This window comes from Octodon degus, unplaced genomic scaffold, assembly GCF_000260255.1.
Source record: "Octodon degus isolate 3935 unplaced genomic scaffold, OctDeg1.0 scaffold00169, whole genome shotgun sequence".
NCBI lineage: Eukaryota > Metazoa > Chordata > Mammalia > Rodentia > Octodontidae > Octodon > Octodon degus.
This window is the reverse complement of record NW_004524745.1, coordinates 4,612,706-4,637,481: the sequence shown is the minus strand read 5'-3', so window position 1 is coordinate 4,637,481 and position 24,776 is coordinate 4,612,706. Positions and strand designations below refer to the sequence as shown.

The 24,776-nt window shown below is 38.0% G+C and overlaps 1 protein-coding gene across 1 annotated transcript in view; it reads left to right on the top strand.

Moving 5' to 3' along the window:
• Window positions 1-24,776, top strand: part of Camk4 (calcium/calmodulin dependent protein kinase IV) — a 260,080-nt gene that overhangs the window by 186,095 nt on the left and 49,209 nt on the right. Inside the window, exon 5 of the mRNA XM_004643276.2 lies at window positions 9,322-9,394. Coding sequence (XP_004643333.1) covers window positions 9,322-9,394 — 73 coding nt within the window. The remainder of the gene's footprint in view (window positions 1-9,321; window positions 9,395-24,776) is intronic.

Below are 24,776 nucleotides of genomic sequence, written 5' to 3'. Positions count from 1 at the left end.
GGGAGAGGGTCTGGCCCACGCTGCGCCTGGGCTGGGACTAGTCCCGCCGGCGCAGGGTAGAAGGAAGCTCTCCACACACTCATTGGACCTGGGCTAGGACTGGGTCTCTCCATTAAGTATTGATGTGTTGAACTTTAAGTCCTTACAGAATATGAAGAAAAAAAATTTTTAAATAGGAATAATCACATATTTTTACACAGAAATTTAGAAATTTAACCATATACAGCATTGTAGCAGGACAGTCCTGTGACATTTTTTTTTCCTTTTCTTGTGTCTTTTTTTCCATTTATTATCCATTAAAAAACAAAACAAAACAAAACAAAAAAAAACCCTTTTACTTGAGAAACAGTATGGTAATAATTGGTATGTCATGACAAGAAGTATGTATTTAGAGGACCAGAATAACAGGCATTCCAAGTGTGACCCTTCTATTACACATTGCTATCTTCAGTACAGTTGCTTGGTTCACAGGTATCAGCATATATAGTTAGTCAGGTTGAGAATCCTACCAATTAACTGCTAGTTTCAAAAACCTGCTGATGTTTCTCAGGATCATTGCTTTGCCCATATTGTGCGTACAAGTATATGGCTTTGTCCCTGTCCTGTTTCCCAGCTTTTCTCCTTACCAGCTTTTCTCTCCTCATTGTCCAGTCCTCAAGTTCTCACTTTCCTTTTAGTTGTGTTATACCTTTCTATTTGTATTTCTTCTTTTGATTTCTCATAGTAGGGAGACTATATGATATTTACACATGTGGGTCTGGTTTATTTCAGTTATGAGTATATCTTCAAGTGGCATTCACTTAAATATAAATGCTTCGAGGTTATCATTCTTTATAGCTGAGTAACACTCTTGTTATATAGGTCTTGCTTTATCTTAGTCTTAACCATCCAACAAAAAAGTATAAAAACAAGGTATATAAAGTAAAGCCATATTAATATGCTGAGCTGTAAAAGGCTCAAGTCAAACAACTTCTGCGGATAATGCACTACTATTGTGGACTGCTGGACTGTGTTGGATTGTTTTACTGCATTCAAGCACCTATAATATTTAGATGTCAATAGAATACCCATTTCTGACAGGATTAAACAAAAAAAGAGGATACATAGGAAGGACCATTTTGTGTTTGTATATACAGGATAGTTAGGATAGATATACAGCTACTTTCCCTTAATTCAGTGAGAAGAAAGATTTGTAGTAATAGTGTTTGGACAGGATATCCTGTCTGCTTCTTGTACTATGGATAACCACTAAGAAGATAACAATGTACAATGTATTAATTATTGAGAATGTCCTATTAATCAGCTTTGAAACTGTCTCATTGATATTTGATTCTCAATAAAATAAAATAAAATAAAAATAAATGCCCATAGAACCATAAAAAAAGAAACAGGGTAAGATACAACAATGCGGATGTTACAGATTTTCAAAATAGGAATAGCTAATTAACAATGGTTATTATATTATCTATTTTTTTATCGTCAAATCTGTTGCACAGAAATCCCATTCAACCCAGCTATTCCCCTTCTGGGTATTTTCCCAAAAGAACTGAAAACATCATGCCTTAGTGATATATGTGCACCTATGTTTATAGCAGCACAATTTGTCATAGCAAAATCTTGGAAACAACCAAAATGCCCATCACTTGAGGAGTGGATAAAAAAGATGTGGTATTTTTATACGATGGAGTACTACTCAGCTACAAGGAAAGACACACTTGACACCTTTGTAGGCGAGTGGATGCAACTAGAGGCTATACTCATAAGTGCAGTAGATCAGACCTGCATGTGTAAATATCATGCTGTCTCCCTAGTATAAGAACCTGAAAGAAGAAATAAAACCTGAAAGATATAACAGATATAGTAAAATGGAAAGAAACTGAACTTCAGGGATTAAACAACAGAGATGAGAGAAGAGAGAAAAGATACATCAAAAAGAGAGAAAAACATTCAAGTATATATACAGGATGGCTGAGATGATTGTACTCTTAATTTCCATCATTTTTTAAAAATAGCAGTTAATGTTTAGACTTTTCACTTTGACAAACTCTGTATGCTGATATTTGTGATATAAGCAACTACATCAAAAGCAAAATGTGTAATGCAAAACCCATGGCTGAATATCTCTCATCTTGATCTTCTAAATATGTACCATTTCTCATGTCTTATAACTATTATACTCTTTTTAAAATAAAATAAAACAAAAAAGACAAGGAAAAATTAAGATTTCTTGGGGAAAAAAAGAGAAGGGATAATTCCGTTGTCATCAACTGGTAAATGAACAAGCAAAATATGCAGGGCACTATCGTTCAGTAATGAGAAAAAAAAAAAAAAACTGTAGATCCCACTGCAACATAGATCAGTGATGGCGAACCTTTTAGAGATGAGTGCCCAACCCGCAACCCAAAACCTACTTATTTATTACAAAGTGGCACTACTCTAAAGTGCCAAAACTGAGGTTATAGTTTAGAAGAAACAACTCACACATTAACCTCTTTTATCTTGAAAGAAAAACACATAACACACGTTCCATTGGTCTACCACCACTGACACAGGTAAATTTCCAAACCCCTATGTGCTAAGTAGCAAGCACAAAGCACAGAGACTTTATATTGTTGAACTCCATTTATATGGCAGTTTCAGAAGGGGAACGTCTTTGTAGACATAAAGCAAGGGCTTCCCAGGGTTGAGAATGGCAAAAGGTTGGGGTACAAGGTTTTTATAACCAGACTGTATTTTTCCAATATTGATGGAGATGGGAAATTAATCTTCAAATCATGGCTTGGTTAAATGGAGTAAGACTCTTGTGGAGAGAGGAGGTTATATTTGAATCTGAGAATATGAAAACAGATAAAGACAAGAATAAAGATTTTTGAGAAGGACACTGAGTGTCTCTGAGGCTAAAAGCCACACATACTTGAAGACCAGTCTGTAGCATTTTGTGCTGCTGGCCACCTCCACTCCCCACATACCTCATGCATCTTTGGTTTCTATACAACTTTTCACTTGTCATTTGTTGGATCTCTTTCCTGAGTTCCTCTTCAATCCCCTACCTCTTAAGCATCTCTGATTCCCTACATGTCTTCTATATTCTCAGTAGGTAAATTCAATACTCACCAGTGGCCTGGGCCACACTGTGACTAGAAATTCAGGAGAAGAAACTCATAATATCAACAGTCTACAGTGTGTGGCTACTGGAAAGTCCCTCTGACATTTCCAAGTCAGTACTTCTCCAAATGAACTCATCATCCTTGGCTCTACTCTCAGTCTTACATCTCCTTCCTATCTCTGAACTCACCAACTAAGCTAATCAGAATTGAGTTCTCTCTCCTTCTTCCTTTTAGTTCTTCCTGTTCTGCCCCCCAACTTCCTCCTATGAGCAGCTCTTGAGCTCATCCCTTCTCTCCTCTCCCATGGCTCCTGCATTTTGGTTGCTACACAGTTACCTTTCCCATTGCAGTATACTCCTAACTGGTATTAGCTTCACCCTTTCTATGTTTAAAGCCCAAGTTTGATCAGGTTAGCCCAGAAGGCAGCTCACCCCTTTCAGTTCAGGTCAAAATGTTTTTAAGCAGAGTCAACAAAACCCCTTGCAATCTGGGTTCATCCCACCATGCTAGGCTTTACTAAACCTGCTTTGTTCCCTTCTCACTACCAAATTAGCTATAGTCTGTTGTCTCCACCTTTGGAGGAGGCTAGAAAAGAGAAAGGACAACTGTGATATGGACTGGAAAATGATGAATACTGCCATCATTTTCCCCAAAAATTTTAAGTAGAGTTTATAAAAACACCCTTAGTATCAAAAATTTTTAAACTGTGGCATAGAGACTATAAGTAAAATAAAGGTAAGAATCAGTGTGCCAAGGCATGCTGTAAGGTGCCTTGCATCTGCTGGAGGTTGGCCCTTAATTTGGCTCCAAGTATTCATCTGGAGATTGTTACCTGTTGCAACTAGACATACACACTGTGCAGTGGGTACCAAACCAAGGAGTTTTCTAAGACTAATATTGCTTCAGGCAGAAGTAGACTATTTTATTTTACTTTGTTTTGGTGAGTGCCAGGAATTGAACTCAGGACCTTGCATTTGCCAGGCAAGCACAGTGCTGGTGAGCTATTATCTCCAACCCAGAATAAACTGTTCTGAACTGCTATTAGATTTGGCAGTGTTAAACACAAGAGCACAGCACCCTGGCAGGGGTAAGACATGAATTTCTTTGTGTCCGTCTCCAATGTTGGACTAGGCAGAAAGCAAGCAGTTGACAGATATTTGTCAAGTGAACGGCAGAGTGAACAATATGCGCTCCAGCAGCAGTGATTCATAAAAGGCTTTTGAGTCAGGTTTTCACTTATAGTATGAGTGAATTGAACAGGAATCCCTTAGGCCCACTCCTAGGTCAGAAGTTTGATTCAGCGTTTCCCTCTTCTGCACTGCAGTTCCCAGCCAGCATCCACACTGACCCACAAATTTTCTAGCCTCCTCCCCAGTGCTCAGATATAACAGGTGCTAGTAGACCTTTGAAACTATCTTTGTTTAGTATGTGAATCTAATCCTCTGTAGGAGAGTTCTTTGAGAGAGCATCTAAAACCCTTCCCCCATGAGAAAAAGCAGTAAATGAAGCTTATAAAAGAACTGTGAATTTATACTGGATACACAGCAGAATTCATTTTGACTTAAATTTACATGTAACAGCACAATGGTGTACTGGTAGCCGTGAATATTGGTTCATAAAATGCATGTTAGTCATGGCTTTTACTCTCTGATAGCATATCCTTCAGTCCATGTGTATTTCAAACCAATGTCTTTCTCTCGTAACCTGCAGTCATCTACTAACAGCCATTTGAAAAAGAACTGCGCTGGGTGGCAGAGCAGTAGGGCTCCTAATCTCATGCCAGGAAGTCTGAGGCCTCAGGATCCGATCAGATTAGAGCTCCTCAGCTGCAGTGCCTGTGCTCACTGCCTGGATGGAGAAATGCTCAATTCAATTTGCAGCAATTAGTGTGACTGAGGCAGATGCCCACGAGCCATGCATTAAGGCGGATCCTGCAGAGAAATGGGAATGACTCGTATCTTCTTATCCTGCAATTATAAAGTGATGAGAAGGAAAACAGACCAACTAGGGGGAAGAGGCTCATGTGGACCAGCACAGCAAGGAGTGGGTATGAAAAACAGGGCTGGAGGCAAAGGATTGTGGGGAGGTGTCCGGGGCACCCTGCTGCTCCTGCACTTCCTTTACAGCTCTCCAGGCACCTGTAGGAACTGGGGTCCCTGGCAGCATTTGGGGGCAGTGTTGGGATTAAACCTTGGAGACTTTTTTTTAAATCGCTGAACCTTCTAGCACAGTCACAGCTTGGTACTGAAATTGTGTGGCCCTGACCCTGAGAAAATAATCTTAAGATTCTGCCTACATCTTAGAGGCTTTCATATGATTTTGCAAAGCATAAAAAGAAAATTAGTTTACTAAATTTGAAGAGAAATGTATCAATAAATGTGTTCAAAAACACATTTACCCCTTATTAAGCCTTAAAACGCCCATACTGATTGAATACCTTCATGCTTTTAAAAATCCAAATCGCTGATATATTTTGTATATAGCTATAGACGGTTGGCTGCTTAGCCACAGTTCAGTTTCATTGGCAGTTCCTTTAAATGCCAGTTAAATTGTATAAAAGAATTGCTTGATGTCTTGTGTAACAGATACAATGTTCTTACTGAGTCTAAGTCACTTTGATCTGGTTTCTGAGATTTATATGGCAGTAGCTCTGAGTTTGCTCCTCAGGCTAAAGACAATGCCTTCTCCTTTAGGAAGCGTCCAGAGGGCTATTTCTGTCTGGCCCCATGGCCAGGCTTCTCAGGGTGGGCATCACTTTTCAGCCTATCTGGACTTTTGTTCCTGTGTTAAGCAAGATAGGCAGAGGAGTTGCACAAATGTACACAGTGTGACTTTTCTTTTCAGAATCCATTCACTTAGCAGTTAATATTGTTGCCACAAATATGTTTAGACTGCCTGTCCCAATCCTTGTTGTAGCTAGGCTCTTTGAGGGCCCCAAACAACAGCCTGGCGACAGGGCTGAGGGTGTTTCCACAAGTCGTCGTTCAGGCCCGCCTGTTGTTAGCCATCTGACCCAAGTGGGTAGGTTTCTTTGCTTGGTTGCTAGTATCTTCACTTACAATCATAGTTCTGAACTATAAACTTACATTTGCAATTTGAGGCATTCCCTGCATTCTAGTCGACCTCAAATGACTCAAAAATCAACCTCAACTTATAAAATATTTAAAAATCCAACTTTTGAGTTCCAGAAATTTACTCCACTTACACTTTGATTAATAATTCTCAGGGAAGCAAAAGACAAATCTCGTTTTACCAGAAGCAGCCTAGATGTGAGACAGTTGGCGGGAGATGCAGGCCAAGATACAACAGGCAGGGTTCAAGCTGAGGTGAGGTGCCGAGAGGAAGCATGCACATTTGCCATCCCTGCCCACATACCTCCTCTAGAGGTGCTGCTTCTCGCTACAGAGTTAAAAAAAAAACCCTCCACTCTGCAATCCCTGTGCAACTTGTGTTGCATCTGTGATAATGTTTTTTGCTTATAACTTCCTTTTCTCCACTATCTGTGGCCTCTCCTGGGCCAGAGCCCAACTTTTACTCTTTCTAATACATCAAATTCTTGACTCGCATTAGACAATTGGAAATATTAATGAATAGTGCCCCATATTAATGCTCTCTTAATATGACCTTGTGCCTTTTCTATTGTTATTAGAACAACTCCCTTCTGCCTCTCTGCTTCTCTCCCTTACCTGTTCTGCACCCCACTTCACACCCTCTCCATATCTGGGAAATTTCTGTGCACTTGTTCAGTCTAAGGTAGCTCTGGAATCCTTTCCCCACCCTCGAAGGCTCCAGAATACATTATTGCCTCTTCAGGATCCTGGAGGATACTTACTAATGCTTCTATGACAGCATTTAGTGTGCTTGGTTGATTATTGTCTGACTCCGTATTCTAGGAGAAACCCCAAGAGTCAGAAGCCATGTGTCATTCCCTACTGAATGCCACGTGCATAAGAGTTTCTTCACAACACTTATTCAATAAATGAATGGGTGGATGTATGGGTTAGAGTGCATCCTCTCCATTACTTAGCTGAGTAATTTTATTAATTTGGCATAACTTACACTGGAGAAAATCAGTGAATGTTCCATTAACCATTCTTCTTATTCCTGCTACTCTTCTTTTTGCCTTATCTGGAAACAGCCCCAAAGAGAATTCACTCCTCCATCCATCCTGTTCATGGACATTCACATAACGTTCCATTAAGACTCTTTTCCAATGGCCTTGTTTCACTACAGCTCTTACAACAAAATGCTTTAGGCTGGGTGGCTTTCAAATCAAGAAAAAATTAATTTCTCATAGTTCTGGTCTAGAAAGTACAAGACCAAATACTCACACATTCAGTGCCTGGCGGGGGTGCTGCTTTATGCTGTGTAGACAGTGCCTGCTCACTTTGTTCTCACACAGCACAAAGGGGGAGGCAGCACTCTAGGACACTTAGGGCTCTGACCTCAGAATATTATCACCTCACTCGGGCTCCACCTTGAGGACATTAGTATCTCGATCGTAACATAGAAAGTTTGGGGCACACAAACGTTTAGTCGGTAGCATGCACACAACCCTAAATTTTACTCAAATGAAGATACACAAACCACATCTAGGGCACAGCTTGAGATTTCATAATAAACCAAAGTACAGAGCAGATACAGCCTTTGCAAAGCTCATACTCATAAGAACTGTGTATTCAGCCAACAGCTCGGGATGTGGATCCCCAGTTGTACAACTTGGCTTGGTTCAACTCCAGAAGTACCATTTGTACAGACTAGGACATGAGTGGTATCCTGTGGAGGGATTCCACAAAGCAGTTTGGGTGAAGGTCTAATCTGGGTAAGGGACTCTGCAGAAAGTGCACGCTTGTGTTTGCAGGGTAGAGAGTGAAGCAGTTTCTCCTCACTTTGTAACAATCTCTCCTTAAGTCTTAGCCAGACTATGAAGCCCAGCATACCTAGGCATGCAGGTGCACAGTGCAGAAAATGCTGACTGCGTCTGTGCTCACTGATGGCCGTATGATAAAATCTACACCGAGAGCAACATGGGGACAGTGGCGTAATATTAGTCCCAGCACTCAACTTGCTGTCACCATGGTCTTTCTTTTCACCTTCTCAGACTTAACGTTAAAATGATTAGAAAATATAGGTTAATTATTTTAATTAAATCTTAGGAAGTATACTAAATCAAGTCATGAATATATTAAGGTTATAGTCTTATAAGGAAATACCATTTGATGAATTTCAGTAACAACTAATGACATCCCCTTAATATTATAACCATTTTTCTCATTTTATTTCAAAGTTTTCATCCTTTGAAGAGAGGATGGCTCTGTGTTTCTTGCCATTGTTCTTCATAATTGAATGAGGAAGAAAATAAATGGAATTGTATAGCTTTTTCTCTGAATCTTGATAACTGTATTTATTGGTATATTTTGCATAATGGTCTTTTTACTTTTAAATGTGTTCTATTCTGCTATTCTTCTCTCCATCCTCTCATCTGAAAAATTTTCATAGATTTTTAAATTCAACTTTTAATCCCATCTACTCTGAAAACTTATAGCTTCCTACCACCTTTAAAGGAAATAAAATTCAGACAAAAACACATTCTGAGAAGTAATCAAGCTTTATAAATATTACTGGAACCCTGCCTCAAACCAAAATCTAACATACCCATGATACACGGAAACTGGAAACATTGGACATTTGATAATATTAAAGGACTATTGTGACTTACAGCTGTGCTTATCCTTATGGCTGTAACTTAAAAGATCTGTTATCTTTTAAGATACCTGATATATTTTGGAATTAAAGCATATGGTTCTCTAATATTTGCTTCAAAATATCAAATGAGATACAAGATATATAGATACAAGAAGATTGGTCATGAGGTAAGAATTGTTGAGGTTGTGTGACGGTAAAATTGAGGTGCTTCCTTGTATGTTGTCTACTTGGCATATGTTTAAAATGTCTTACAATATAAAGTTTAAGAAGGAATGCTTTTCTCCTTAAATAGGATGGACAGTGTAAGACAAGGCATAATGAATTTTTTCCATTTTCCTAAGTAAATTCAAAGGTTTTAGGATACCAATTTATGGAAATCCTTCTCCTGGTATTATTATGGTAGACTGTTGTAATTGTTTAACTGTATCTTCTTTGACATTAATTTAGTTAACTTCTTTTAACATCAACTAAGTATATGTGTCTGAGAAGCATTTCATGTTTCTTTTAGGATTGTGGAAAAGGGGTATTATAGTGAGCGAGACGCTGCAGATGCGGTTAAACAAATCCTGGAGGCAGTCGCTGTAAGTAAGAAGTCACAGCTGTTGTGCTTAACTGCTAGTCATCTCTTGTTTAAGGGGATTGTCATTTATCAAGTGCAAATGTGTGTAAACCATAAAGTTTAAAGCGAAACCATGAAATATTTCCAAAACTTTTATACTTAACAAACTTATACGGTCTATTAATTACTCAGGCCTCCTATATAGTTCCATACATTGGTTAAAATAATTTCCATTCTAATATGTGAGGCTATGTTAGACTTTAGTGCCTTTAGTTGTTCCTTCTATTTTTCCTGTTTCTTGAGTTAGTTTCCTTATTGCTTTTTTTTTTTAATTTGGCAGAGAAGTGGAGGAAGTTTGAATGAGATATAGATGCAGAAACTTAGAGATTATTGGTTTTCTTTCAAGACAAGAAATGAGTAAATTAGATGAGAAAAATTTGGCAGTTTTAGTTCTTCAAGGAAAAATTATAAATTACAAACTTACATTAGAATGCAAGTTTTACAAAGCAATACTGGAAACAAACATACACATTTACAAATACAGTTTGAATGTCAGTCAATATTTGCCTGGATAGAAAGGATTACACTGGTGAAAATCTGTTTATAGAGTTAGTGGTGTCTCATGCACACTGGTGACTCTTTTACTGAATATAAAGCCAAAGGAAATTCTTCTCTACAGAAACAGGAGAGAACCTGAGGGAGGACGTTATTTTCAGAACCAGCCCAGAGTTAAGATACATTAATAATACACTGATAGACTGTATTCAGAGTCAGTTATCCAAGTAAAATTCAGTACATTAAAAATGACCCAAAAGTATGCCTTATTAATTTTACAGCAAAAACTAGGAGAGACAGAGAAAAAAAAAAAAAAAAGGAGGGAAGGAGGGCCAGAGGAGGGAAGGAGGGAAGGAGGGAAGGAGGGAAGGAGGGCCAGAGGAGGGGAGGCCCTGCTCACTGAGCAGCTTAGGTACCAGTGGTGAGAAGGGAGAAACAATCTTCACGATCGTTATAGAGAGCTGCTAGGAATTACCAGCCTGTGGTCTGACCAAATCCATTAGTAAACTGCCTGCACCAAGCATAAGGGGCCTTTTAGCCCGCTCTTTATTACTTTTCCTTCCTATGAAAGTACTTGATCATTTTGCTATAGTAGGTAATAAAAAGTTCTAAATGAGAGTGAAGGACATTAGAGAAGACGCCACAAAATTTTTATTTAATTGTACAACACAGCTCCTGATGCTCTGAATATTAAGCATTAACTTCATGCTGCCATCTCACTGTACCCAGAATAGCCTCCTCCTTCTAGATTTTTAGCATTCTAGTTTCCTAGGCTAGCACACTGGGGAATCCTTTCCAACTCTCCCTTCCCTTCTCTGCTCACGCCTGCCTTCTCCTTTAAGTTTATGTTCCTGCAACTGTCCCTGAACCTCAGGCTGCTCCTCACATGCAATGACTGTTTCTGGCATTACTTTTAACACTTTTACTCACTGCCAATTCTTATTCTTAAATATATAAATCTAAAATCATCTCTTTTGGTCCAGCCAAATAGCTCAGTGGATTAAAGTGCCTGCAAGCAGGCACAGGGGCCGGGGGTTCAATCCTTGGGCCTGCCGTTCTGGCCCTGTCCCCAGGGGCATGCTGAGATGACAATTGAGACTGGGCGTGGTGGCACACACCTGTAATCCCAGCTCTTGGGAGGCTGTAAACAGGCCGATCACTATGAGTCTGATCTATATATCAATCACTATTTTAATCTGCCACTTCCAGTGGAGGGCCTACATCCTGCCATCTTAAATACCTGTCATTACTTACAGTACAGCATCACTTGTGCATTCAAGAAAATTTGCTGGCAGTGACCCACATCATTTTGTCCTCACTGGGCAGGTAGTGAGTAAGAGTGCTTTGGAAGGGAAGCACATTTGAGTTCAGTTTTTAATCTATGAGTTTGGGGCCGGGGAGATAGCTCAGTGGCATAAGCACCTGCCTGGTGAGTGCAAGTTCCTGAGTTCAATCTCCAGTAACCCCCCTCCCCCCAAAAATATTTAATGTATGAGCTTGCATGTGTTCCTAAGCACACTAAGCCTCTATCAACCTAACATGATGGCAGCAATGATTAAGTTAGGTAATGCACGGAAAGCATAGCAGTGTTTATAAGACAGGGAAAAGAAGAGAAACAACTTCAGATTCAGTGTATTTCTTTAAAGATTAGTTAAATACTATAAATCTATGCAAATAGGTGAACTGTCTGACTAAATACTAGGATTAAAAACAATTGGTAGAGACTGGGCGTGGCGGTACACACCTATAATCCCACCTTTGGGAGGCTGAAAACAGGAGGATCACTAGGAGTCCGACCTGTGCAGATAGACCCTGTACTAACTACATAAAAAAAGAAAAGAAAAACCAATTCTGTAATCTTGAGATCCTTGATGTGTTGATTGCATGAAACATTGCTTAAGTTCAGTATGTGAAAATTCAGTGCTTTCATTTGTTTACCTATCAGTATGAATATTATACCAGTGAAGTTTGAAAAAGAAGTGTGCACACCCGATCTCATCTAATCTCAGAGGCTAAGCAGGGTCAGACCTGGTCAGAACTTGGAAGGGAGAAATAGTTCTCTAAAAATCACTATTCTTCATCTTATATCTTTCACATTTCAGTATTTGCCTACAATTTTTAATATGATATGTAATTATTCATTTTCAATAAATTAATAAAAATAAAATAAAAGTATTAAAAAATCAAGAAAAGAAAAAGAAGTGTGTGTATATATATATATATATATATATATATATATATATACAACATGCACTCAGTCAATCCTCCAGTCAGCATGCTGTGTAAGTATGTTTGCTGTTTACGCATTTAGAATTAGGTATGTTCATCTCTCTAGGCCTATCACATGCTGATTGTTGTCTGCTGGGCAGACTTCTTTTCTCTCTGAGACAGTAGCACGTCATGCTGCAGTGTAGGCCCTTTAGGCCCCACTCGCCTCTCCTTATACCATTTTCCTGATAAGACATTATTTCAAAATGGACTAATCATCACAGTAATTCTCTGAGTGCTTGTAATTGGCCTCTCAGTTCAAGTCACAGAATGCACAGATTGGGAAGGTTTTGGAAGGAGATAGAAGTGAGCAAAGTGCAGGCTCTGCAACCTGGGCAGCAGGCAGGACTCTGTTTCTCCTATTTTTGCTTTCTTTTCCTGTCACCTGCATTCCCGTGCTCTCTTCCAACACTTTCTCTACCTCTCATTCTCCAAAGTGACAAGTAGTCAGCTTAGCATTCCCCCAATGACATATTACAGTAAAACTTGAAGCCTGAGTTTCGCCTCAACAGATACAAATATCACTTGCTTCTGATTCCAAATTTCATGACGGAAACTACATTTGGCTCAGCTTGAGTTAGCTGTGGGCAGGGTGCTAACTGTGGCTTAAGTGGGACTGACAGGGCTGGCCCTGGTTTGGGGAAAAGGAAGTGTCTGTCCTATGGGAAAGGCAGTGGGTTTGTTCCGTAAGAGTCAGACACACCAAGAGGCTCCCGTCTTGCTTCCCTCTATTCGCTTTCTTTCCCTCTAGCATTTCTCCTTGTTCTCCAGTGCTAAATTCTCACTACATCCTCGATGCAGTTTGAAGTGGAAGTCTGTGTGTGCCAGAAAAGCATGATTACCACCAAATGGGATTTCATTTTGGCAGAAACCCTATTTGTTTATCATGGAAGACCGAACTTTCCTGTAGGCAACTTTACTCATTTCTTGCATTCCCATATCTCCTCCTCCTTTATAAATCAAGCTGTTTTCATTCATATATATGTATATATATATGAATATGAATATATATACATATATATTCATTCACTGATACCAGCACAGCACTCTTAAAATGTGCCTTCAGTTGTTTCAAATCCATAAATTATACAACTGTTCAACAGTTGTCTGCTCAAATTCTGCTTCCCTTAGTTTATATCACATCTCAATAATCCCATCAGCAAGTCTTTCTAATCTACCTCAATTTAGGACATGAGTCTGACAATTCTTCATCTTCTCCGAGCCCTAGTTGTAATCCCCATCATCTCCCACACATACTGCTGCAAACCCTTCTAAGGGGTCCGGCTACTTGTACCACTTCTCGTCCGTCCCCCTGGCAATACGCACTGTTTGAATCATAAGCCAAGTACCTAATTCCCATGCTTGTAGCACTAATAGTAGTCCACTGAAATGGAAGCACATCAGAATCCCATAGCTTAAGCTGGAGTACCACATTCCATCCCAGCCGTATGAATAGCAAGCCGTTTTTACTTTCCCTTGCCATGTTTCAGCCAGACCAATTTTTTTTTTTTTTTTTTTTTGCAGAACCGGGGATTGAACTCAGGCCCTTGCGCTTGCCAGGGAAGCGCTTATTCCACTGAGCCATCTCCCCGGCCCCAGTTTTTTTTTTTTTTTCTGACCCACAGAAACATCTACGTCAATTCCCATCTCAAGGCACTTCTTGCTTCTGTGACAGCAGTCATCTTTTACCACATTTTTACAGCTCACTTGTTTCATTCTTTCAAGCCTTTGCCAAATGTCACTCCACTAGAGTTGCCTTCCCTCCCTGCTGTACCTACCGTAGTGCCTACTACCTCTTCAAGCTGTCTTTTTTCTATTACCACATATCATTTTCTTTGATACTTGTAAGTATTTGAAATTGTACATTATTTTGCCTGTTTATTGGTTGTTGTCTAAGGCCTTAAAAGTCGGGGCTTTTCATTGTTTCCTTTTATATTTCTAGTGTCTAAACCAGTACCTAATAAATAACAGAAACTCAATAAATATTCACTGGATAAGTAAATGAAAATTGGTCAAAGTGCTCCAAAATAGCAGTCACTCGACAGTTTATCCTTCCAGACAATGGCACATACACTGAACATCTTTGCTAACATATTTATATTCATCTCATAAGAAACAGTGAGGTAGAACTTGCTTGCATTCATGGAGTCATTGTTTCTGTTCCTTTATTATTTTATTCTTTTCTTGAAATTCACAATTCACCTTCAGTATATTTTATCTCATGTCCTCCTTTCAGTTAGCTCATCTCTCAATTCTTTTGGCTTATCACATTGGACCTTTCAATTTAGTGACACCTCCTAAACCTGACAGAGGAAACTGTGTTTTCACTTAATGAATGAGAAATGATTGCTCTCAGCTCCAGAACTTTCTACCCTTTGCAGTCCCACCAGATAAGGAAAGAAAGGGGAGCAAACATAGATGCTCAAGGGATGCTGCACATGGAACAGAGAAGGGAGAATTCCTGGGAGTCTATTTCAGGTCTTCAGAGATGCATTGCTTAGTACACTGCTAAAATATCTTCAGTGATATATATTTACCTCCTCATAAAGCTTTAGTTTAGGGACTGAGCTATTGCATTTATGCTCAGCACTCTTTGAAAGACGCTTTATAAAGACTGGATTTTTCTCTGATTACTGCAACCAAGTGTTAATTTAAAGAAACATTAAGATCATTTCCCTAAATGTTTTATAGGTAAGAAGCAAAGTAATTGAAAACCCATGAGAAAAGGCTGATATTTATGAAATGGTTTATCATTGACCACAAAGCTGTCATTAGCTATAAAAAATAGGACAGCTGGGAACACAAAGTCATCAGTGATACACCCCATGTTTCCTCCAGATTACACAGATACTCGGCTATATCTAGGCTGGGTGTTGAAATCACAGGAGTAGCAAACTTAAAGATGGTGAAGTTTTTGGAAAGTATGTTGCAGGTATAATTATGCCCCTTATGTAACTAATCCTGCAACCTCCCCTCCCCACTCTATCCTGTTTTGTAGTATTTCTCTGTAAACGTGCTCCCTTTCCTTTTTTAGCTTTTAATAGCATTTGTGAAAGCCTTTACAGTATATTTTAATCTGCCCTGGAGGGCAAATTCTTAAGCTTTCTTGAGTGTCATTTCTTCTTGAAGTGAATTCCAGTAGTCACAAGTACAAGGCTCCAGGTCACTATGGATGTTCTGAAAGGGTCTTTTTTCCCTAGTTCAGCGCCACCACACAAGGCACCTTTTCCGTTGCCTTCCAGAGATAACTAGGGAAATGCATGTGAGAAATCCTACTACTCCAGTTCGTTTTCTTGTCACCTCTAATCTCCTGCTGTGCCTCTGTTCCCAAAACATCATCATCCCTGTCATTTTCCCACCATAGCACTTCTTCCCTCATTTTAGCCACGTTCCTCTTTGATGTGTTTCAGCTTCAAAGGCGTGTGCACGGAGCCTGGAGAGACTTGTACAGATGGGGCAAAGTACTGATTTTTTTTAAAAAAGAAAAAAAAAAATATATATATATATATATATGGAAATGTTTGGGAACTATTAAATCTATCTGCTGTCCTAGCACATAGCTCTTTATTTAGAAATGTGTTAAGCACTGTGATGACGGTTGTAGACAGCTGAAAACAGAAGAATTCAACCTGTCAAAATTGTGGGAAACTATGACATTTGAGCATTAAAAAAAAAAAAAAAACTAGAAAATGTGCATGATAGAAGGCTATAGGAAAATATGATAGACAAGTTTCTCTGAGTTAAAAACAATTTGATCTATAATTCCACCCCCCAAATGTAGCAACTTAGCTTATTAGGGGATAAATAGATAAATCATTGATAACTAGATTTTGAAGAATTGAAGAAGCAAAGGGAATCTCTAAAATAAAGTGTTACAGAGGCAGCAGTGTCAGAAACAGCTATCCTAGGCCTAGAGGAGATGAAGAGGCTGTAGTTATTAAAGCTGGAAGATTGAAGGAGCTGCTCTATAGATCTGTGGTGGGCACTCATGTTACACTGGTGTGGGTCGCTGGACCTGGAGGAACTGCCCAGAAGGCTAGAACTCAGAGTGATACCATGGGAGGCTGGAACCACGAACACCTAGACTATTCCCATGAGCACTGGAAATAATACAGTATGCAGTCAACTGCTGCCACAAAACGATCTGTCACTGCAGGCTGAGGCTGTTTCTTGGGCCACGAAGACTATAAAGCTGGAAACCAGACCTAGCAAATAAACAGAAGGGAATGATTCCTTTGTCTTCCTCTAGCCTCCCACTTTCTCTCCCATCAGGCCTTTCATTTTAAAAGTTAAACAGGGAACCAGTAGGAGAAGGAAAATGTGGCCTAAAATTCAAATCGCAGCATCATAAAGTGGACTAGAAAAGGGTAGGCTGGAAGGTGAGACACAATCAGTTAATAAATTGTAACAAAAGTCATTTTAAAAATAGCCTAGGTTTATGTTCCTATTGATAGAGTCCTCTAAAATGCTCAAAGTCTACTGCAGTGTATGAAATGCTTCTAGAGATCAATAAAATCAAAATAAGAAGGGCAACTCTAAAATAAATGTTTCTATTTGGTATCAAGTACTTTGGTTTAAGACAGAATTTTAAAAAGTTGGTGCCACTTGAATCTTTCTCCTACTTGATATCTCAGAAAGGATCAGTAGAGGCTCTCAATATTTTTGCCACTTTAAGTTGTATAGCCTGTTAACTTGAAGCAATAAGATCCTGAACCCCTCCTTAAATAAAGTTTTGACTGCACATTATTGATTTTTGTTGTATAATTTTCAGTTCGTCCAAGCATAGCACAAAGGGCAGTTTTGGAAATTTGGAAATAAGAAGATTATGGCTCCACAAATTTCCAAAAATTGAGTTTCACTGAATATCAGACACAAACCCACACACTGCTAAATCAGGATTAAGCATGATTCAAAGGGCCAATGAGGCTTAAGGATATTAAAAATAAACTTGATTTTGATATTTGTGCTTTGGTTCTGGGAATATCATTCCTGCTCTGGTCCACTTGCTGTCAATTAAAGGTTTTGAGAGTTCACTAAAGCAATGGGAAAATAGAAAATGTAGGATGTTTTTTCTTGGTTCTTTGAAATCTGTCAATTCTTATGATATTCGCATTTTTTCTGGAAAGATTTTAGTTATTGTTACTCAAATTTGGACAATTCTGGAGGATAAACTTTAATTAATACAAGGCTCAAAACATTGAAGCATGCTAATGATAGCTTTACCATTAAGGGGCAAACATGACTATGTATTTTTATCAAGAATTGAGAGCGCGCAGCAGAAAAAATGGAATAAATATTTCTGTTGTTTTCATATTTTTGTTTGTAAACATACAAGAAAGACAAATGGCTCAATTAAAGAAAGATATATTATCAGGAACATTTAGGAGCAGAAAACTAATCAATATCTTGAAATTAGAGGTCAGTAGTACAAAACTGGGAATCTGAAAGACAATTCTGGGCTGAGGGAAGGAGTATCTTTCTAATTGAATATCTCAGCACATCATTTTCACCAATGATAATAATGATATCAAAGACTTGCCAAACTCTTCTCGTTTCCCAGAAGTCCACAATAAATTCTGTAGTACATATATGAGAATTTTCCAACTACTAAACAGAAAATATTGTTTATGTTCTCATATTCAAAATAGTTTTGTTGCGTAAGGGCTTCATAAGTGTTGAATCATCTCAGCAATTCAGTTCAACCAGTTCTCTGCTCTGTTCCACACTCTATTCTAGGACCTGCAACGTAGAGATCCAAAATTTCATTAATACAGTAGGCAGACAGACATATTGATACGTGGTCACAGGTGACCCAAAACTTCAGAGAAGTCAAAACCTTCTTCATATGGACAGGGAGAAAATGAGTCAGAAAAATATGATCGGAAGAAGTTTAAACTAAATTGTGGTTTAAGAGAAAAGTCATTGTGTATCAGGCAGCGATACTCATTTTCTCATACAAGTTTTCAGGGAATACAAGGGAGGAAAAGTGATCTTTCTAGAAAGCCAACTATATATGCTAAGAACTGGAGCATGAGTTGTTCCAGGGCCTTAGGTAACTTAGTAAGGAGGTTTCTAGTGATTGTCCTATGAGGACACCTGGAGGAGTGTTTGCTGGTAGACTCCCACCCCGAGGGCAGATGAAAGTCTAAAAGCAGAGAGGGTGGAAAGCCCGCATTAGCATGTCCAGTCAAGAAATGAAAAAATATCCTTGTAATCTCCCTCCCTCTACACACAGACACACAGACACACAGACACACACACAGATACACACACACACACGCACGCACACACGCACGCATGCATGCATGCATGCACAGCATGGTTTTTAAGTCTATGAATGAAATGTGCTAACCAGCTAAGCCCAGAATTCCCCCTGGATCTTCACTGTCACTCTTTATGATTGCTGCAGATATGAAGTCTTGGAGAAAATGAAAAATAATCTAGAACAGGGAACATGCAGATAAGAGGACTTCACTTTTGCAAAACCCGTTCAAGTGCCATGACCGTGAGGTGATTGAATGGATATCACCTGATTTTTGTTTGATGTCCTTGCATTTTTGTTTGATGTCCTCTAAGACTTTAGAAATTCACCCTCAGCAGTTCTGCTTGGGTTGAGTTGTTTGGAGAATGAACTAAGGAGGTTCAGAACTATCAACTTCAGAGCAGGAGAATTGCATAATCTCAAGTAAGCGTTGGAAATACTGTCTTGTTAAGTGACAGCATGAAATTAAAGGAAACAATATCATAGAAAAATGCATATAGTATTTTATTAAGTCAGAAAATTTATGTGTTCTGTCTATTTCTGTACATGACCTACAAATATTAATGTGAATAAAAAAGAAAAAAAAAGAGAAGCTGTAAGGAAAAAGTTTTAAGCCTACACATTTTAATTCCATCTAAAACTGTTTATTCTAAACAAGTGTGTATAGTCTGTGAAAGAAAGAATATTATCACAATTTTTTGTTAGTTCTTGCAGTATGAGGGCTGAATCTGGGGCCTCACACCCGCTTGGCAAGTGTTCTACCATGGAGTTATATCCCTAGCTCCATAACATCTTTAGTGAAAAAAAATGAACCTTAACCTTAATTGATAACTTTGCCTTTTTATTCCTGTGACATAGCCTTATACATACTTGTATTCTATCCCTGTGACACTGAATGCTCTAAAAACTAAAATTCTGGACAAACAATTATAGTATCTACAGTGGGCACCCTTAGAGGATAGAGTTTTTGTTACATAAGGGAATATAACTGCACAAATAGCCTCTACCTGTGAACAGCTGGCCACAAGGCAAGGGCTCTTGGCTAGAAAGATTTCCGTAATAGTGATCCTCTTTTAAAAAAGAATTCCTGTGAAGGAGATATAAAAATCTTGTTATTTCAGTGTGAACAGTGATGATTTCTTTGTATGCTTGTTTCTGACCATGAGTAGCTAAGAGTAGCAAAAGTTAAACTCCAGTTAATTATTTCTGTGTTGTTCTTTCATTGACTATTTATTGGAACATGAGTGTGAGGTTATGTATTTATTGTGTCTCCCTAGTAACGTTTGATTGCCACACAGCTGAAGTATTCTGTTCAACGGAATTGATGTCCTAATTTTTATTACATGGAATGATATGAATCTGCTTTTTTAAATTATCATTGACCCATAAAAATTGAATTTTCAAAAAATTTTGGAAGTGACAATCCAGGTGTATTACTGAAAACCCAACAGTTTTCTACAATATTGGCATATATTATTTCAGGGTCAGAAGAAGATAATTGAGGCAATACTTTAGTATTCTATTGCATATGAAAATTTTATTTTACAGTTAATAATAAGTGGTAACCTCACGGTTTCTAAGTGGTGATATGGAAAACTGAAGTGTTGGCTTTTCCAAATTAAGAAAGAGGTTAGCTACTGGGCTTGATTTTCTTTTCTCAGATTATTATTGTGTACAATAGAAAAAAAATTTCAAAATATTATCGTCTGTGGAAACAGATTTTTTACACAAGGTCCTAAATGCTATAAAGGACTACCACGGAACAAAGAGAAGGTGACCAAGATAGGCTCACCATTGCTACAGAGATCTTTTATAATAAATACATAGCCCACAGACAGAAAGCTGATGTCAGTTGTCTTATTTTATGTGAACAGATTTCCCCAAGAGTCAAATCTGATTCCTTTGATTCTCCCTTAATTAGGATTGGACTACAAGTCTCTTAAATGCGAAAGAGTACATAACAGACATTCAAGTGTGACAGCGGGTAGGTTGGGCTCAATGCAGCTGGATCTATGGAGGTGCTACCTCAGAGAGCTAGTGATTATTATGTAATGTTTTAGGCAAGAGAAAATAGCAGATTGCTCCACATTACTGTTCGGGAATAAACTCCCCATATCGTGTGGAGCAGCAGATGACGCTTCCTCTACGTGGCCAGACCACAACTGAGAACACTGCAGGAAGCTGGAAATGTGACCAGAATGGGTTCACTGGGCCTTCAAAGCAGAATAAATAGGTTAGAGGATGATGATTACTAGGAATAATCTTCTTATCTATTCATGTGATATTGCGGTTGGGTCAACTCTTTTTCAATTGTTTAGATAAAAAAGAAAAACAAGAGTAGACCCACTGAAATTTTATAAGACACCGAAGCAAGGAGAAATGTCTTCAAATTATAGAGAAAAAGCATATTTGTAGAAAAACATTAAAGAAGAGTTCTGTGTGAAGTATCTACTTTTTTTATTCAGAAATCTCAGGCATTTTAACATTGAAACACTTCTGTTGAACAAGTTATTAACAAATACCCAGCTTAAAACAAAAGTAAAGCTCTGCTTAGGTATTTGCATAAATCATAAGGAGGCTTAACACAACAACAAAAGTTTGCAGAAACCAAATTAAAACTTTAAATTTGAATTGAAATAGTACAATGCAGAATCACAGTTTTACATAATTAAGCAGCTTCATGGGCCAATACTTAGATCATGGGCCAATACTTAGCTGAAAAGAGCTACCCTCAACCTAAAGCCCTATCTCACTTTCTAAAGCCTAGTGCATGCATTTGTTTTGCTTTGTATCTTTTCCTTTTCCTGAGAACTATAAGTTCAAATTTTCAACAGATGCACTGTCTTCTCTGCATTTTCATGGAAACTTACATAGTCAGCATGTAGCACCCAATACTCCATCATATGGCTTACTCTAGACAGGCTTTCTCCTGCGGAGTTTGGTTGATATCCAGACTAGGAAGAACTTACTCATCCATATCCGTGATCCTTTGCCTTACCATTCACATCCTTCATATGACCCTTTGTATTAATTGCATAGAGCAAGCAAATTATGTATTTCTTGGCTTGAAACTAATTAGTTACTAAAATTTGTTTAGGATCTCACAATTTTAAGTGCTGAGAATATTTTAGAACTAGCCTTCAATGCGTGATTACTAAAAGACAGTAAGACTCCAAATGTATTCAAGAATTCAAGAAACTGTTAAATTACATTATTTTAAAAAATGATAATGTAAATCCAAGTTTGTATGACAGTGTCTTCCCTGAAACATAACTTTTAAAATAAAAATGAAGGGACATGGCATATTCCCCTACATTTAGGGAAAGACATCTAATGTTACTGAACTTAGAATGATAGTTGCGGGTGGAATCCATTTTGAAAATGTTATTTTCACAAATACACTTTGCATTCTATCTTTAGTTTCTACTTAGCAAAATTTATACTTGAAACACCTCAATTTCTATGCATAATATGTTGAATGTGCCATAGGTTCTGATTATTCATGTAATGCATCTTTTGAAATGTTCCTCTGAATATGGAAACTGATCCCTAATGGTAGTTCCTAAATTTTAAATTACCTTTCTGACTTTTGCCTGTGAAGTTGCTCTTGTAGAAACTTAGCTACACTCAAACCTTAATGACTTTGGATCCTGCATAATTCCAGAAACGTCTTTGCAAGTTGAATGTCATGGAGGGAGAGCCTTCCCACAGACACATCCTCAGTGTGCTTATCTTCTGCTTACAATGATCTGCTCTATTACTAGAAAGACCTCAAAGAAACAGAAGCTTGGGAGGGAGGCCTAACTGGAGCACAGATGAAAGAGAACATGTAATCATCTCAGTAGTCAGTGGTCTCAACCATGACTACTAGGAGTTACTAGGCACCTTCTGTGGAATAAACTTTAGCTAAAAGTTTTGTGTAAATAATTAATCTTCACATATATTAGGTCATCAGATTCATCTTACAGGCTCATTTCACAGAGGAGAAAATTAAGATTTAGAAGGGTGAAGTAGCTATTCTAAGATCAGATCATATGGCTGAAGCATGGCAGAATGAGGATTCAAACCCAATAAAAGATAATTTCTCTTTCATGCTTCTGGTATTTTTCTCCCACTACCATATTCTGCTATAAACTGTGTCGGGCCAAGAGCCATAGACACAGGTGAACAGACAGAGACCTAAAAGTAGGAGGAATTTAGGGGCTAAGACTGGAACGGGACAGGTGAGATGCATCCATTTAGAAAACTCACAGCCCCCCAAAAGAGTCCCACATATTTTTTTAAAGACACAGGTGCACTGAAGCAGCAGGCTTGCATGTTTATATTTTACCCTCTTTTTACTCTTGTCTTCTGTTTTAAGAATCACTTTTCATGCTGTAATTCAAAAATTAAATGTCTCAAATAAATTAATAATATACAATTGCCTACTATATTGTTTTCAGGACAGGAGTAGGTGGGAGAGCTAACAGTACGGCAGGTACACCTCTTCTAGGTGTAGTTAACTCTAATTAGATCAGTGCTTGGAAGGTTGTAGTAATCAAAAGTGGAGCATGCCTGATGTGAGTCAATGGTAAGAGGCTGAGTAGATGTATTCATGAATTTGTACCAGATGCAATGCAATCCATTCAGTTTTGTATTTCCTCCCATATAATTGCCAATTTGTAGCATAGAACTTAGTGCAGCTCCAGCAGCCTGAGTTTTGTAGGTGACTCATAGCTGACACGGGGGGCCCTCGACACTACTGATGACTGGGCTGCCTCCCAGACATTGGAGTTTGCTTTCAAAATCCAGCTCCTCCCACGAAGTTGTGTAGAACAGATCTTTTTTTTTTTTTCTCCTTTCAAAGTTGAGTCTAGCTACAGCTAGAGTAACTAAAAGCACACAGCTTGTCAGGGTTCAGGATTTTCTTCATCCAGCTTTTCTTAAGTACCAGAAATGATGAGAAAGGTAGACTAAAAGGATTTAGCATGATTTCCTCCAACAAGTGCAACCAGTACAGTAGAAGATAATCATTTGGCGTTGGATGCTATATTAGGTAACTTCTTAGATTTGCATTTCAATAAAATCTTATTTCCAATAAAACATATTTGCATTCACATAGAATTTTCATGACTGAATAGTGTATTGTATGCAGTGAATTTGGTTTTAAGATTACATTTTTGTTATTACCATCCCAAGACTTTTAAATCTGAACCTTTTCAAATGAGTTGTAAAGAATTGGTTGTTTCACAAAAAAAAAAAAAAAAAAAAAATCATTTAATCTGACAATACTAGATATTTTAAAGAGACATATGATGTTTAATGGAATTATTGAATTTTAAATTTTTGACGTTTGAATCCCCAAATAACGGAAACATCTAATATTCATATAGGAAGTACTTGAAAATCCATAACTATATTTTTTATAAAATACTTCAAGTTTTGTTTTAAAAGATCTACTGTGCATTTTTCTTTTTCTGGTTTTATATGTTATTGATCACACCACATGATGCAATTATGTATATATATCCTTTTTAAGACAGGCAGTCGAGGATAGTCTTAAATTTTTGGTGCCTCAACCTCCCACGTGCTGGGATTACAGGCATGTACCACCACACCCAACTGATGCAGTGTTGAAAGGTAATGTTTCTTTTCTTTTTTTCTTTTTTGTAGTCCTGGTGATCAAACTTGGGACCTTGCACTTGCCAGGTAGGCGCTTATGCTGCTGAGCTATGTCCCTGGCCCAAAGTGCTGTTTCTTAGTTCTCAAGGATCAATGTGAATAACAAACAATTCTATATGTTTACAGGCAGAAGAAAATTTAAATATCATTGTGTAAAAATTTGTAAGACAGGATCCTTTGTCAAAGTGAATTTTTATTTACCCTAATTTAAGGAAATATACCTCACAGATAGGAAGTAATGATATAGTTACCCTTCCCTTATGTATTATCTGAAGATTTCACTATGAAAATTATATTGACTTACTTCACCTGGTAAAGAATGCAAGATTAATCATACCTGATATTTACCTCCTGATACACAAAACAAAATGAAGCTAGACATCCATTCTACAATACCCGGGGTCTTAGATTATGCTTCTCCAATTTCAGAGAGAAAAACAGGCATTAGTTAAGAGCTGCAATGCAGTTTTTAAAATTAGATGGTTTATAAAAATTATATATGTGCCATGGAATATAATGCTGCAGTTAACAAAAATCTTACTATTGTGTAATTTCGTTTAAATTACACAGTGTCACCTCAGCATGGTAATCCTGATATTGTGTGGTCCAGTGTATCTGATTAACAGGAAAGAGATCGTTTATTTTGTTTACTAAATGT